Source organism: Zalophus californianus, chromosome 10 (assembly GCF_009762305.2).
Source record: "Zalophus californianus isolate mZalCal1 chromosome 10, mZalCal1.pri.v2, whole genome shotgun sequence".
Taxonomy (NCBI): domain Eukaryota; kingdom Metazoa; phylum Chordata; class Mammalia; order Carnivora; family Otariidae; genus Zalophus; species Zalophus californianus.
Window position 1 is genome coordinate 57,015,899 of NC_045604.1, and position 14,378 is coordinate 57,030,276.

A 14,378-nucleotide genomic window follows, 5' to 3' on the forward strand; every position below is an offset into this window, starting at 1 on the left:
GATGCAGTTAAAGGCATGAGGTGAGGGTCTGGCAAATGTAAACTTGAACCTGGCTGTTTTTACGGTGGGTGGTGAGGGGCTACTGCCCCAGTGGCCTCCGCAGGTGCAAGCGTAGGAACAGTTTTGCCTGTGGCTCGCGAATCCCTGGGCACTGCGCCTCCTACGAGAGCCTCTGATCTCTGCCCTTTCTGCACCTGCGGTAAAACATTCACGAATCTGCTTGCTCTGCCTCGCACCTCCTGTCATGGGGGCGGTGACCTAGCCAACCCCCTTCCTGGAAGGGCGCTAGGAGGGGATGACCGCCCCAGGCTCCTGCAGCCTTGGCACCCGCGGGAGCAGAAGGGAAGGAGGACACCGCCACCCGCAGCCTCACGGAGCGCGTTGCAGCCGGGACGCCGAGCAACCCTGCGGCGTGCAGCGCGGCCGGCGGCGGACGTGAGCCGGACCGGGTCCCGGGTGCAGGAAAGGAACCATGGCCCCAGGCTGCCCGCGCCTCTGGGTCCTGGTGGTCCTGGGCGCCAGCTGCGCAGGCTGGGGGAGCTGGGGGGCCGAAGCGGCGCGGCTAAGGCAGTTCTACGTGGCTGCTCAGGGCATCAGCTGGAACTACCGCCCTGAGCCCACCAGTCTGAGGTGAGGCAGGTCTGGTGTCCCGGTGGGCTTCTCTAGGGAAGAGAAACTATTTCTTTTTAGGAAGCTTTCCTTTTGCAATTCCATGGCTTAAAAAAAAAAGAACTTATCGCTCATTTTTAAACAAAATTGCTATTTTTGTTTCTAATAATAGAGTGTGTTAGATATTCCGTTTGACGCTGTTTGAAGAATTTGTTAATATAGTTTTGTTAGTGTGATTGATTGTTGGTTTAAAAATTGGTTGATTCAAAAGCACCAGGCACTAAGCCCCTCATTAGCCCTTCCTGCAAAGTCTCATTCCAGAGTTTTAGTAGCCTAGGATTTTTATAGAACTTCTGTACATATTATTTATTCTGTCCTCCACATAACTTCATCTTCTAAAATTAAAGTACACATCGTCCTTTGTTTAAGCAGATTGTTCAATACCCATTGCCAAATTGCCATAATTTTGTTGTAGTCTTACAAATGACTTTCAAACCATCATCAGTCCATAAACATGCAACATTTTTGTTCTTTTACCTTTTCTTCCACTTCATGTGACTCTTCATTTTTTTCACATTTTTAGTCCCTGGGATATAGTCTACCCTGGCTAGTTTGGAAGGGTCACTATGTAACTAAAAGGTGGCTTAAATAATAAAACTTTATTTTGAACTACAAATTATTTTTCCTAATGGAAAGGCTAAAAATAAGACTTCCCAGAAATTAAACAAATTATATGACCTACTCACTATTTCCAGTTAGTTATATTTTTATATTTTTTATTAGTAAACCTCTCAATGTGACTCAGTTTTTTTTAACTTAACATCGCAGCTTAAATGATTGTGAAAGACAAGTTCCTCTTTTATGATTACAAAACCAAAGCAATCTCCCAAGAAATAATGTAATTATTTTAAGAGTCTGATAGTGTATAACATTAAACCCCTTAAAGAATTGCTTTGTAACTGGGTTATTTTGGAGTGCATTATATACTGTCTTGGTCTTGTAACAATAAGAAATCGTTTTTAAAATATTTTACTTATTTATTTGAGATAGAGAGAGAGGGAGAGAGAACACAAGCAAGGGGAGCAGCAGAAGGAGAGGGAGAAGCAGACCCCGCTGAGCAGGGAGCTGATGTGAGACTTGATCCCAGGACCCTGGGATCATGACCTGAGCTGAAGGCAGACACTTAACTGACTGAGACACCCAGGTGCCCGCAAGAAATCCTTTTTTAAAAAAATCATTTTAAATATTGTCTTTTCGAGTTGATGATCTAGATCACATCCACACCTTTAGGGAACTGCCAAAACCCCAAAGAAAATCATAGGCTTTCCAACATTAATTTCTCTTGCTCATGGGCAGACATTAACATGCTTGCTCTTTGCTGAGATACTCTGTGCTTATGCTTGCGAGTTTGTCCTTTCTTCTGTAGTTAACTCTGAAAAATAACAAGCAGAATACTGGAAGCAGAACCACAGAGGGCAAAAGCCTGACTCACATGGGGGGGGGAGTCCAAAGGGAACCGTGTCTGCTGATCTGAACCCTCCATCCTGTGGTTGAGTTTCTAGAATTCTGGTAAGAGTCATGCCTCTAGTGTCAATTATTGAGCCAAAAACATACAATGACAACCGAGACCAACTGTCAATATTTTTGAATCTCAAATCATGTCATTTTCCTCTGGTACTTTCTTGTGAAAAATCTAACCTGTATATCTGGCTGCTCAAGCTAAGAACTTGTACTAAGTGTCTTGCACCTACAGCTGAATGATACTTACTGTAAGGAGATCAACATACAGCACTGCATTCTTTGCCAAAATGTATTTTAGCACAAAGCAAAGATCTTTCCTCTTATTTCATCTAATATTAGCAGGAAAATGCCTTTTAGAGGTGGAATATATCTATTATTCTTGTCTGAAGTCTGAAGTAAATGTTTTTGGAAACTTCCCTAAAGAAACTTGTTCAGTCACTTACAGGTATGTGGTAATAGATATTGAAAATAAAAACATATATTTTTCCCCCTCTAGAGTTCGAGGGTCCCACTCTCCCTGCCTCCCTTTCTGTGAATTCTTTACCATGAATACAATGGTTTCACCTCTTTGAGTCTTGGTTCTGCCATTTATCCATTGTTTCTCCTCTGGACAAGTGACTTAGATTTTCCAAGACTTGCCTTTTTCATTTGGTTTGTTTGTTTTCAGTACGAATGCCCAGGGCTTTAACTCCATTAGTCATCTCCAACTTCTCAACCTGAAATAGGGTCCAGCAAATCAATGGTTCTTTATAATGTTCCCCAGTAATTTAAATCTGTATATGATTCATCAGTTAAAAAAATAGCCCATGTATTTATTCATAAAGAATTTGGTTATGTTTTTAGTCATTTAAAATCTAAGCATAAAGTTTGGGTTCACACAATGATCTTGGGTTCTTTTTTAGAAAACGGATTCTAAGTAACAGGATTAGATAAGGCAGACTAAATTTGGGAAAGAACAGTTACCACAACAGAATATTCTTGAAGAGATCAATAATTATTTTATTTACCCCAAGTATTATTCATATTTATAAAACCTTGCATTTCTGAAATACAATTAAAATACTTTTATCCCTACTACATATCTGAGGACATGAGAAATCCATTTGTTTTGTGATGTGAGATGTAGATGTCATATATGACTTTCAAATTAATTTCTGTATTTGATTTCTAGTTCGAATCCTTCCTTTAAGAAAATTGTCTACAGAGAGTATGAACCATATTTTCAGAAAGAAAAACCACGATCCAAAATTTCAGGTAAGCCTGAAGTACACTATTTAATTTTAAAGATAAATCTCTATGATAATTTGATATTCCTGGATATCTGAAATATCTATTTGGTGACATTTTTTAGAAATGTGTGCTTTTGTTGTTTTTAACCAGTACGGGCTGCATAATTTGTGGGGCCCAGTGAAAAATGAAAATGTGGGGCCTAGGATTCATATTTTTGAGAATTTCAAAACAGTGTCAGCAAAGCATTAAGCCAGAGGGCCCTTCTTGCCCATGAGGGGATATGCTCATGAAGTCAGCTATTTTTAACACCGATCCAAAAGCTCAACAAAACTTTTGAGTTTGAATTTTATTCATTCATTGAACAAACTACTGTTGAGCACCTGCTATGGGCTGGGTATTGAAGAAGACACTATGGATGCCACAGTGCAGAACACACATCCTGCCTTCCTGGAGCTTATGGTTTAGTTTATTGAGTGCAGATGAACCCTAGCAAATGATCTGTTGCTTCCATCCAGGTCCCTAGATTCATTCAAAGGAACCACATATGGCTGGTTCTTTGGCATCTGTTTTTTCCATCTCTTCTCCTGTTTTATTTAGTGTGTGGTATACAACAGCTGTCATTTTCAAAGAAAAATCTTTTTCCTCATCTTTTTTTAAAGATTTTATTTGTTTATTTGAGAGAGAGAGCATAAGGGGGGGATGGGGAGGGTGAGGGAGAGGAGCAGAGGAAGAGGGAGAAGCAGACTCCCTGCTGAGCTCAAAGCCACCTGAAGCCTGATATGGGGCTTGATGTGGGGCTTGATCCCAGGACTCTGAGATCATGACTGAGCTCAAGTCAGATGCTTAACAGACTGAGTCACCCAGGTTCCCATTTCCTCATCTCTTCTTTAATCAAAGAAAGTAGTTTGAATGGGTTTGGGGGTTCTTAAATATGGTACCATATTTCACAGGAATGATAGAGGCCATTAAGAAAGAACTTCTTCCCTTGGGTCCCCTGGTCAATAATTCACTCATCCTTCCATACTAACCAAGTGAAGACCAGTCAGCTTTCCCACACTCATCCTTCTACCTCTCTGTGCAAATTGTTTTGTCCTGCCTCCACTGATCTCCCTTTATCTTCAGTCTTCCTTTGGCTAGAGCCTTCCCTTCAGTCAAAACTGAACAACAATAAAACAAAACACTACTGTGTTCAGGTCAAACCTTATCTAGAAGAAAATCTCCCCTTGACTCTGCCATTTCCTTCAGTGCCGATTTCTATATGAGTCGTCCACTCCATTCTCTGTTAACATTGTTTCCTCCCTAATCCTCTCTAATATAAGTCCACTAAAATGACTCTCAGAAAAGGGCCCCCATGACTCTGAGATGCCAGAACCAATGGTTTCTTTCCAGTTCTTTTCCTACTTGACATTGCGAGGACATTTAGTGATCTCCCTCTTGAAACTCCCTTTACTGCTTTCCCCAGTGCCACTTCCCTTGGTAATGGATGTGAAGGAGGAAAATGGGAGCAGGAGGAACTTATAGACAACTCTTTCCTGAAACTTGGCTCCACATGCGAGGAGACACAGGGTAGTTCTGGAAGGGAATGAGGGGCTTAAGTATATTTTGGACTTTTACAAACAAGAATACAGTAACTTAAAATATCCAGTAGAAAAGGGGAGGGTAATAACATCTGAGGGAGAATAATGGCTGGAGCCAGACTCAGAAGAATTAGGAAGTGATGCTATTCAAAGCTTGGGCTGAATTGGCTTGAGGTAGAAGAGATACTACCTTCACAGAGGCTGGCAAGGCAACAGACCATAACGTTACTCCTAAAATTGCGTTTGTAGTTGTGTACAGAAAGTTGATCTCCTGTCCTCTGTCACAGAGTCTCTTCGTTTTCATAGCTCTGGCTCCAAGCTTAGTATATACAACAGACACTTAAGAAATATTTAATTAAATTAAACTGTAGGTGGGTAAAGGGAAAATGAGCTGGGAAATATATTCACTGGGCCTGGGGAAAAAAGAGGAATTGGACAGGTGTTTAGAGCCTTACCTGTGTGATTTTTGCCAAGTTAACTGAATTTGAATGTCTGGACCCTGTAGGCCACTGTGCTGAGTACCATAAGTGTTAGAAAGGCCAGGGCCAAGCTGGAGACTATCTTCTGAGCAGGAAGGAGTCACTGATAGTTTTTGGAGAGGAGAGTACTGTGATCAAAATCCTTTGAGATGGGGCGCCTGGGTGGCTCAGTTGGTTAAGCGGCTGCCTTCGGCTCAGATCATGATCCCAGGGCCCTGGGATCGTCCTGCTGAGCAGCAAGCCTTCTTCTCCCTTTCCCTCTGCTACTTACCCTGCTTGCGCTCTTTCTCTATCAAATAAATTAATAAAATCTTTTTTAAAAAATCCTTTGAGATGATTAGCTTTGTAGAAATTTCCTGATTCGACCTCATTAATAAGAAGTAGACCTTGATCATTAATTTATGTTTAAGCCCTGTGCACTTAAAACATCATCTTTCTGTTGACCCTTGTGTATCTCATAACACATTTGTTTTATGTGAACTCTGAGGCATTTTAACACCATTTTTAGGCAGCTTCTTCCTGAATTCTTGAAGTTACTTAACTATAAATCCCTGAAAGGCAAGGCAAAGGTAGTGTTTTATTCATCTTTGTATCCCTGTAGTAGCTGATACAGTGAGGCAAATCTGAGGTAAAGCCTATGAAGCTCCGAGTTTAAACACTGCCATTGACTATGTGACCTGCCCCATTCCCAGCCTGGTCCTAGGTCATTGGCACCTTTCCCCTATTTCCTGCTCTGCCCATCTGGCAGGTGTCATTCTAGCTGAACCCTGAACAAATGAGTCATGTGACACTTCTGCCGCATAAGCCCAGAAGTCACTGTAATTGTGGGTGGGGGCGAGGCTGTAGAACTGGGGATCTGAAGGTGTCCATCCAGCGAGGTTTGCAGACATGCGGACAGGTGGAGGTGCTGGGCTCATTTTCAGGAATCCTGCCTGGGGCTTTAAAATGGCTAGTGTTGACTCTGAATTTTTTCAAGGAAGGTTATGAAATGTTTGCTCCTGAAGGGGTTTTAAACTAGCTGCAACAATGGGCTTCCCTGTTTTCTGTAATTTATTATTCACCTGAACACAGGGGATTTGATTAGCTGACTTCATGTTGTCCTTTTCAACTCCAAAACTGCATGAAATTGGGTACAAGCTGTGCTACCTTCCTGGGGCCACAAGATAGGTGACTCTTTCCCCCACTTCAGTGGCTGGGTTCCAGGCCATCTGGCTGACAGAGGAGCTAACCAGCAGCTCAGGCAACATTCAGGCATGTGTTTGCCCACATGCGGGAAGTATTTGGTTTGCATTTATGAAAACATCCCTTTGTTTTGCCTTAATTCCGAAGAAACAGAAAGGGAGGCAAATAAATACTCCAGACCATTCATTGCAGCAAGAGGTCTTATTAGGTTAAATAACTTAGGAGACTTATCCTGGGCACTGGGCATTTGTAGCCATGTGATGCTAACAAACAAATCATCCGAGCAAGGCAACCATGGCAACAAAATGCAGTGCACACTGTGACAACATAGTCAGCACTCTTTTGGGCTCCTGGGCATTCCCAGTAGGTGGGAATAGCCCAGTGGGGGCTTCCATCAGGAGCTAGGACTGAGGGTAGCAGCCAGAAGAGAGAGGTCAGCTAGTGGAGGCAGATGTGGTCAGGAGTCAAAAACGGTGTAGACATTGGAACTATTTCAGGAAAGGAGGTGGTTCTGAACCTGCTCTGTGCAAGGTGGTAGAGAAAGCTTTGGTTCAAGAGTCCAGAGACCTGAGTTCTAACCCCAGCAGTGCCACCCAATGATTGACTGACCTTGAGCAAACCATCCTCCCTGCCCCCACATCCCAGGCTTTGTAAGTATCTCTAAAATGAGGATTGAACAATGTGACCTCCACAGTCCTGTGTAAAGCTAACACACAAGCAAACAAAAAGCTTCAGGCACAAGATCAGCATAAACTCTAGTACTGGGAATTCAGTGAAAGCAATAAGAAAACTGCAGGTAGAAAGACAGAAGTAGGGGAAGGGAGCTTCTGACTCAGAGATCCTGTTTTCCCATTGCCAATAGGTAACAAATTGCCGCAAACAGTAGCTTAGAACAACACAAATTTATTATCTTATAGTTCTTGAGGTCAGAAGTCCAAAATAAGTTTCACTGGGTTAAAATCAAAGCGACAGAGCTCTCCCCCTCTGGGGGAGAATTGTCTCCTTGCCTTTTCCAGTTACTAGAAGCAGCCTGCATTTGTGAGTTCATGGCCCTTTCCTCCCTCTTCAAATCCGCAGGGTTGCGTCTTCCAATTCTGAATTCAGCTTCTCCTGCGTCCCCTTTATAAGGACCCTTGATTACATTGGGCCCTCCTGGATAATAATCTAGGAAACTTTCCCATTTCAAAATCCTTACCTTAGTCACACCTGCAGAGCCCCTTTGGCCATCCCAGGGAGCATATTCACAGGTCCCAGGAGATAAGATTTGGACATCTCTGGGGGGCCATTATTCTGCCTACCATATCTACCAAACAAGACCCTCCTGCAGTGTCCTCATTTCAGAGAATGGTACCCTTGTGCACCCAGCCCTCCACCCTGCCGCCCAGCCAGAACATCACCAGCCAGCCATGGCAACTTGGTCTCCCTCACCCTCCACCTGTATCCCATCCATCAAGTCCTGACAGTTTGATCTCCTAATAGCTCCCTAGTATGTTCTCATCACCTCCACAACTATCACCTTACACTAAGTCACCAACATCACTTCCCTGGAGCTTTCTATCTGTTCTCTCAGCATCCACTCTGAGTTCTCCCCAGCTCATCCTCCACCAATGCACCCAGAGATTTAAAACCCAAAATCTGGTCCATGTCTCACCCCTGCTAAAAACTCTTTATTGGCTTCCAAGTACACTCAGAGACAAAACTCTAAAAGATGTAGAAGGCTCTACATGACGGGGCCTCTGATCATGCCTTCAGCCTCACTGTGGCCATCTGTCAGTTCTCTGAATAGGCCAAGTTTTCTGGTGCCACGGGCCCTTTGCACATGCTCATCCCACTCCCTGAAATGCCCCTGCCCATGCCTTTACCTCTTGCCTTTGGACTTCAGTTAAAGCATTGCTTCCTCAAGGAAGTATTTCCCAACCCTGATCCCCTCCCTGCCTCCAAGATTAGACAAGATCCCTCTGTCAAATGCTTTTCAGAGTATCCATGCTTTTCTTTCATAATACTTTCCACAGTTTGTAATTAAATGTTTGTGTGATTATTTGTTAAAATCTGTCTCTCCTACTTTTTTTGTAAGCTCTGTGAAGGCATCTATTTTACTGACCATTACAGTTCTGTAAGTGGAGGCCTTATAAACATGATCATCACCCCTGCAAACAAATACTGGTTGAATTCCATGACTGCTCTACCTTTCTTCTCAAGCTCCTGTGATCCCTGCTGGGTGGAAGCCAACCCCACAGAGTTTACAGATGGCAGGGAAGTGACAACAGTCAACTTTTGTCACTTGTCTGAAATAGGACTTCTGGTGACAGGTTCTCAAGCTTTAAAAGACATCAGAATCGCTCAGGAGCACATGTTAAAAGTGTGCTCCCAAACTCCAACTCCAGAGGCTCGATTTGTTGGGGCTGAGTTAGGAATCTGCCTTTTAGTTAGACCCCATGTGATTCTCATGCAGAGAATCCAAGGACTACATTTTGGGAAATTCTCATTTATGATTCTTCCAAAGTCCAATTCAAATATCACCTCCTCCCCTAACTCCTCAGACAGAACTGGTCCTTCATCCTCTCTACTCCTACAGTACTTTGCCCACATCTCAGCGGTAGCTCCTACCATATGTTTATCCCCAAACTAGCTTGAGAACTCTTTGAGCACAGGGACAGTGTCTTATTTACCCATGTGGCCCCAGCACTCAGCATGCCTGTCATGTAGTACATGAAACCTCACTCTTGATATCTGCACCTATAACCTGTCATCCCACTGTGTCCCACACTGAAGGAAGTGATAACATTGTTTACCCAGTTGCTCAGGTAAAAAAAACCTCAGGATCATTCTTGACTTCCCTCACTCACATGCCACATCAGCAAATCCAGCTGGCTCTATCTTCAAAATGTCCAGAATCCAACCTCTTCTCGCCACTTCCCTGCCATGCATGCTGGCTTATCTGTACCATCTGCTCTTGTTTCCACTCCCGTCACTACACAGACTGTTCTCTACGCAGCAGCAAGGATATACTTTTTTTTTTCAGAACGCACTTTTAAAACCATGTCTGTCTGCTGCACAAAGCCCCAGTGATTTCCCATTTCATTCAGAAGATAATCCAAAGTCCTTACCAAGACCCGTAAAGCCTCACATGATCCGCCCCCTCCCTCATCTCCTCTCTCTCTGCCTGCACTGTTTTTCTTACTGTTCTTTGGACGCATCAAACTCACTCCTGCCTCAGGGACTCTGTGCTTGCCTTAGGACCAGAGTACCCTGTCATTTTCTCCTTCACCTCATTGGGGTCTCTGAGATCTCCCACCACAGGGAGATCTAACAGGGCCAGTCACCTTCCCTCAAATCACCCTGCATAACTGAAAATGAACACCTTTCTTTTCTTGACCAAAGACAGTAATCTCCAAAAATGACAGGGGTCAGAATGGGGTAGACATGGTCAGAACTATTCCTTCTCTCTCTTGACTTGCCTGGGGCCCAAGACAAGCATTTCTACCTTCCTGTTCTGACCGGACTGCATGCCATGTAGAGACAATGTGCTGGCAAAACCTTCTAGATTGAAGACAAGCAAGCCAGCCTCAGGACCAGGAAGAATGACAGCCATCACTCATGGGGTTCTCTGCATGTCTCCATGCTTAGCAGCTCTGTCTTTGGTAGTCCTGAACACAGATATATTATAAATCCTTGTTTCCATAGGACTTCTTGGGCCTACTTTATATGCTGAAGTTGGAGACATGGTGAAAGTTCACTTTAAGAATAAGGCAGACAAGCCTGTAAGCATCCATCCTCAAGGAATTAAATACAGTAAATTCTCAGAAGGTAAGAGTAATTTAATGTCCCCAGTATCAGACATTTAAAACCAGATTTTTAACCATATGTTAGAGAAATCTCCTTTCCTTCAACTGGTAATTATGAAAGTTGTTGCCTTTGTAAGTTTCAGGGAGAAAAATGAAAAATTCTGGAGTCATCTAGACCTCAGGTTTTCACTAGGTTCTTGCTCTTTAACAGTTGGTTGGGCAAATTACCTAATCTTTCTGAATTCCAATTTATTCATCTGTAAAATGAGAACATACACATTGCAAAGTGGTTTAAAGCAAGGGGTCCACAAACTTCTCTGTGAGAAGCCAAATAGTAAGTATGATTGGCTTTGGGATCTCTGTTGTAACTAGTCAACTCTACCTTTTAGTACAAACACCATCACAGACAATGTGTAAGTGAATGAGTATGGCTGTGTCCCAGTAAAACTTTATTTACAAAAACAGACAGCTGGCTGGATGTAGCCCATGAACTGTAGTTTGAAATAGTGACATAAGACTAACCTGACACATAAAGCTCACTTAATAAGTGGTATTTGGTGGTGGTGGTGGTAGAAGTGTTATTAAAATTTTGGACAAAGTGAAATGGTTAAGAACATAAGCTTTGAAGGCAGACTTAGGTTCAAATTCCAGCTGCATCACCTCTGGTTCTATGAACTTAACATCTCTGAGCTTCAGTCTTTTCATCTATAAAATGTGAACAGTTATACCCACCCTGTAAGATTGCTTTGAGGATTAAAATGAGACCATTTAGGTAGTGTATAAAATATGATTCCCAGAACATGGTAAGCCCTCAATAAATCACAACGATGATGATGACAACAACGGCAAAGTTCACGAAGATGAAGGTGACAAAAGTGACCACATCAGCCACGTGGGAGTAAGTACCTGTTGTTGACCTTGTTCTGATTATTTCCATTATGCTGATGTTCAGACCACAAGAATAGTGGAGTTCTCCCAGGAGCTGATATAAGGAAATTGTATCCATATTGTAATAGATTTTAGTATAATAACAGTTTTAAATAACTTCAGACCTTTCATGACTCACAGATCTTTTTCCCATATGTTCTAGCCCTCATACCTTTGAAGGGGGCAATTGTGGTTTACAGTTCAGGTTCTGGAAGTAGACTGCTTGGTGCAAATCCTGGCTTACACTTACTAGCTGTGTGACTTTTGAAAAGTTACCTGACCTCTCTGTGCCTCATCTCTCTCATCTGTAAAATGAGAATAAGAATCATATCTACCTCATATGAGTTTGTTGTCATGAAATCTTTGGATAATGCCTAGCATATAATAAACTCTTGATAGATATTAGACATGATGGTGAAGTTGATTCTTCAATCAAAATGTGTTCCAGTTATGTTTAAAATTTTTAAGTGTATTCAGATAATTTCATATTTATCTGATAATTTATGGATTACATAGTGACTTTTACATTTATTATATTTATTATTTTTTGTGTAAATTAGCAGTCAAATTCATTCCAACTAAGGTATATATGACTGATAATAGTTAATGAACTACCCTTTCCAGGAGTATTTGCATTAGCACTTAATCTTTGGCTTGAGGAAAAACAATGAAGCATTAACTGAAATTTCAGGCACCTTAAAGGGCCAATTTGGCAAGACTCTGAGTGAGGTAGCATGTGTAGGCGTCTCTCCTACGTCCCTAAAATCATACAGTGGCATAGCAAACAACCATTTAACCTACTTATGAGGCTTCCGGGCAACTACATCAAGAATTCAGCAATGTAATGCCAGAGGGAAGAAACCCCAAAATGTCACATTCAGGTTCCATTTCAAATGTGGGAGGAGGTAAGGTTCGTGGACTTTGTATTCCAGCTGGGCCTGTTTGCACGGGGAATGAACCTTGCAACATTACCCCCCTTCCTTTACTCTTTATTTGTTCCTGCACTCCCCCACAGCCAATCATCTATGAGAAACTGTTTAAGATGCTCCCACCACTTCCACTAGTCACCTAAATCTGAAAACGGTAAATCCAGATTGGTGGGAAGTGAAATTTTATTTTGGAAATGAGATGCAAACCCTATCTATTTAAGATAGAGTGCCCTATGGTAAAAGACAAGTCTTCTGTTCATTTTAGTGTGTCCTCTGTGTTAAAATAAGGCGTCTTCTTCTTGCCTGACACTCACCCTGGCCCACAGCCGTCCTCTATGGTTTGAACTATTTGGGGCAGTGTGGAAATCAATTAACCACATACTGAGCCAGCTACATGAGAATCCAGATTCCTTTTTTGCAGAGGTAGGTATTTGAGAGATGGATGGTGGGAGATTGAGACAATATACTAGGCCTAAGGCAGGACTCAGTCCTTGCCCCTATGGCTGCTTGATCTAACCAGTCGATGATCCAACCTTGACAGCAATCCTACTTCTCTGGGAATTAATCCTTGAGCCCCACCAAGGATTTGGAGACCTACTCTCATCAGCTAGAAGGAAAAGATAGCCATGGAAAGAATGCCGGCTTTAGAGCCGGAATGACCTGGCTTTAAGTTTGGGCAATTTGGGGCAATTTTCTTTACCACTAACCTTTAGTTTTACATCTGTGATATGGGCATAGCAATTCCTCCCATCGAAGGCTATTACAGGGATAAGTCATAATATATGTAAAGTTCTTGGCACATAGTTGGTACACAACAATGTTAGTTGCTGTTGGTGTGGTTATTTCATGGTTCTTCATGGTGCAGGTGTTAAATTTTGTTTTCAGTAGCTTAGATTGAAGGAAGTCCTTGGCCTTGATAGTGCTCATCATTTTATTTGTACTTGAATGAAATAAAACTCTCTCATAGAATTTAGATGTCGAAATGAAATAAAATTGCACAGAAAACCTCAGTTATCCAGAGCACAGAGGAATGAGTCATTTTGAATCATTACATTTTCCAGATAGTTTGGGGTTTACTTCTTTAAGTGTCTGAGATATTTTTTAATCACCTCAGATATATGTTATATTTCCCCAGACTCTTTAAAACGGGGGATGAGAAGTAAAACTCTAATCTCTTCCTAAGCCATTACTTCTAATCCATGAGATTGTACAAATGTGAGAATTATATGCAGTCTAAGTAAATGACTTGAAACGAAGGTCTACATTATTGTCTATGGTATTGTCTATGGGTGAAGCCCTGAGCTTTCATTCATTTTTTTTTTTTAATATCTATTTTGGTTGCCCGGAAGTCTTGTTGCTTTTTTAAATTCTTGACTATGCTTTAGTTAGTTGATGGTTGGAAATCTGAGTTCTGGCCAGGAAAGATGCTATTTCAGTGTAGAAGTCTCATGCTGGCCTTTCATCCATAAATTGGCAGCACCTGACATAAATGCCAGGTTGTAGCTTGGTGTTGCCAAACCACTCCTGCCTGCTCCCCTCTCTCCAGGCATGCCTGGGAGAAACCACACTAGTACACAGGGTGAGAATGAGTAACCCATTTGACAGGTTGGACAAATCACAATTTGTAAAAATACAAGAACATTTCCTTTAGGCATGTATTTGATAGGAATACATTTTTAAACCAGGAAATAAAATATCTGCAGCTATACCTAATCACTTAAACACTTTCTATCACTAAATGTTTCAGTTTGAGGCTAAAATTTCAGAAAGTATAGCTTGCATGCACTGAACTGTTTGTAATGATGCACCTTTGAGCAAATTTTGTTCTTCAGTAAGTTTTCTGTAGCTGTTTTGGTCAATTAACTTTAAAAGTTTGTTTCAGAGTGAGTCTTAATATTATTCATTTATTTGCTTTATATCGTCACTTAAATGTGTGAGTTACATTATGAATGTTTTATCACAAAATTAGTTTTATAATATTCAGCTGCCTGCTAGTATGCCAACTCTGAATAGAAATGATGGATAGATAGATAGATGATAGATAAAATGCATTTTCCATCAAAGATTGTTTTTTGCATCTGGTGTTGCCAAATTCTCCATATGAAAACTTAGTCTTTTGGGTTTTTCCAAAGCATTCCA

General features: G+C 41.8%; 1 protein-coding gene across 4 annotated transcripts in view; it reads left to right on the forward strand.

The window, feature by feature from the left end:
• Positions 1 to 307: 307 nt before the first annotated feature.
• F5 (coagulation factor V) overlaps positions 308 to 14,378 on the forward strand; it is a 70,389-nt gene continuing 56,318 nt past the window's right edge. For all 4 annotated transcript variants that reach the window (XM_035722431.1, XM_035722432.1, XM_035722433.1 and 1 more), the window contains exons 1-3: positions 308 to 630; positions 3,302 to 3,384; positions 10,283 to 10,405. In XM_035722431.1, the coding sequence (XP_035578324.1) occupies positions 473 to 630; positions 3,302 to 3,384; positions 10,283 to 10,405 (364 nt within the window). In that variant the 5' untranslated portion in view covers positions 308 to 472. The remainder of the gene's footprint in view (positions 631 to 3,301; positions 3,385 to 10,282; positions 10,406 to 14,378) is intronic.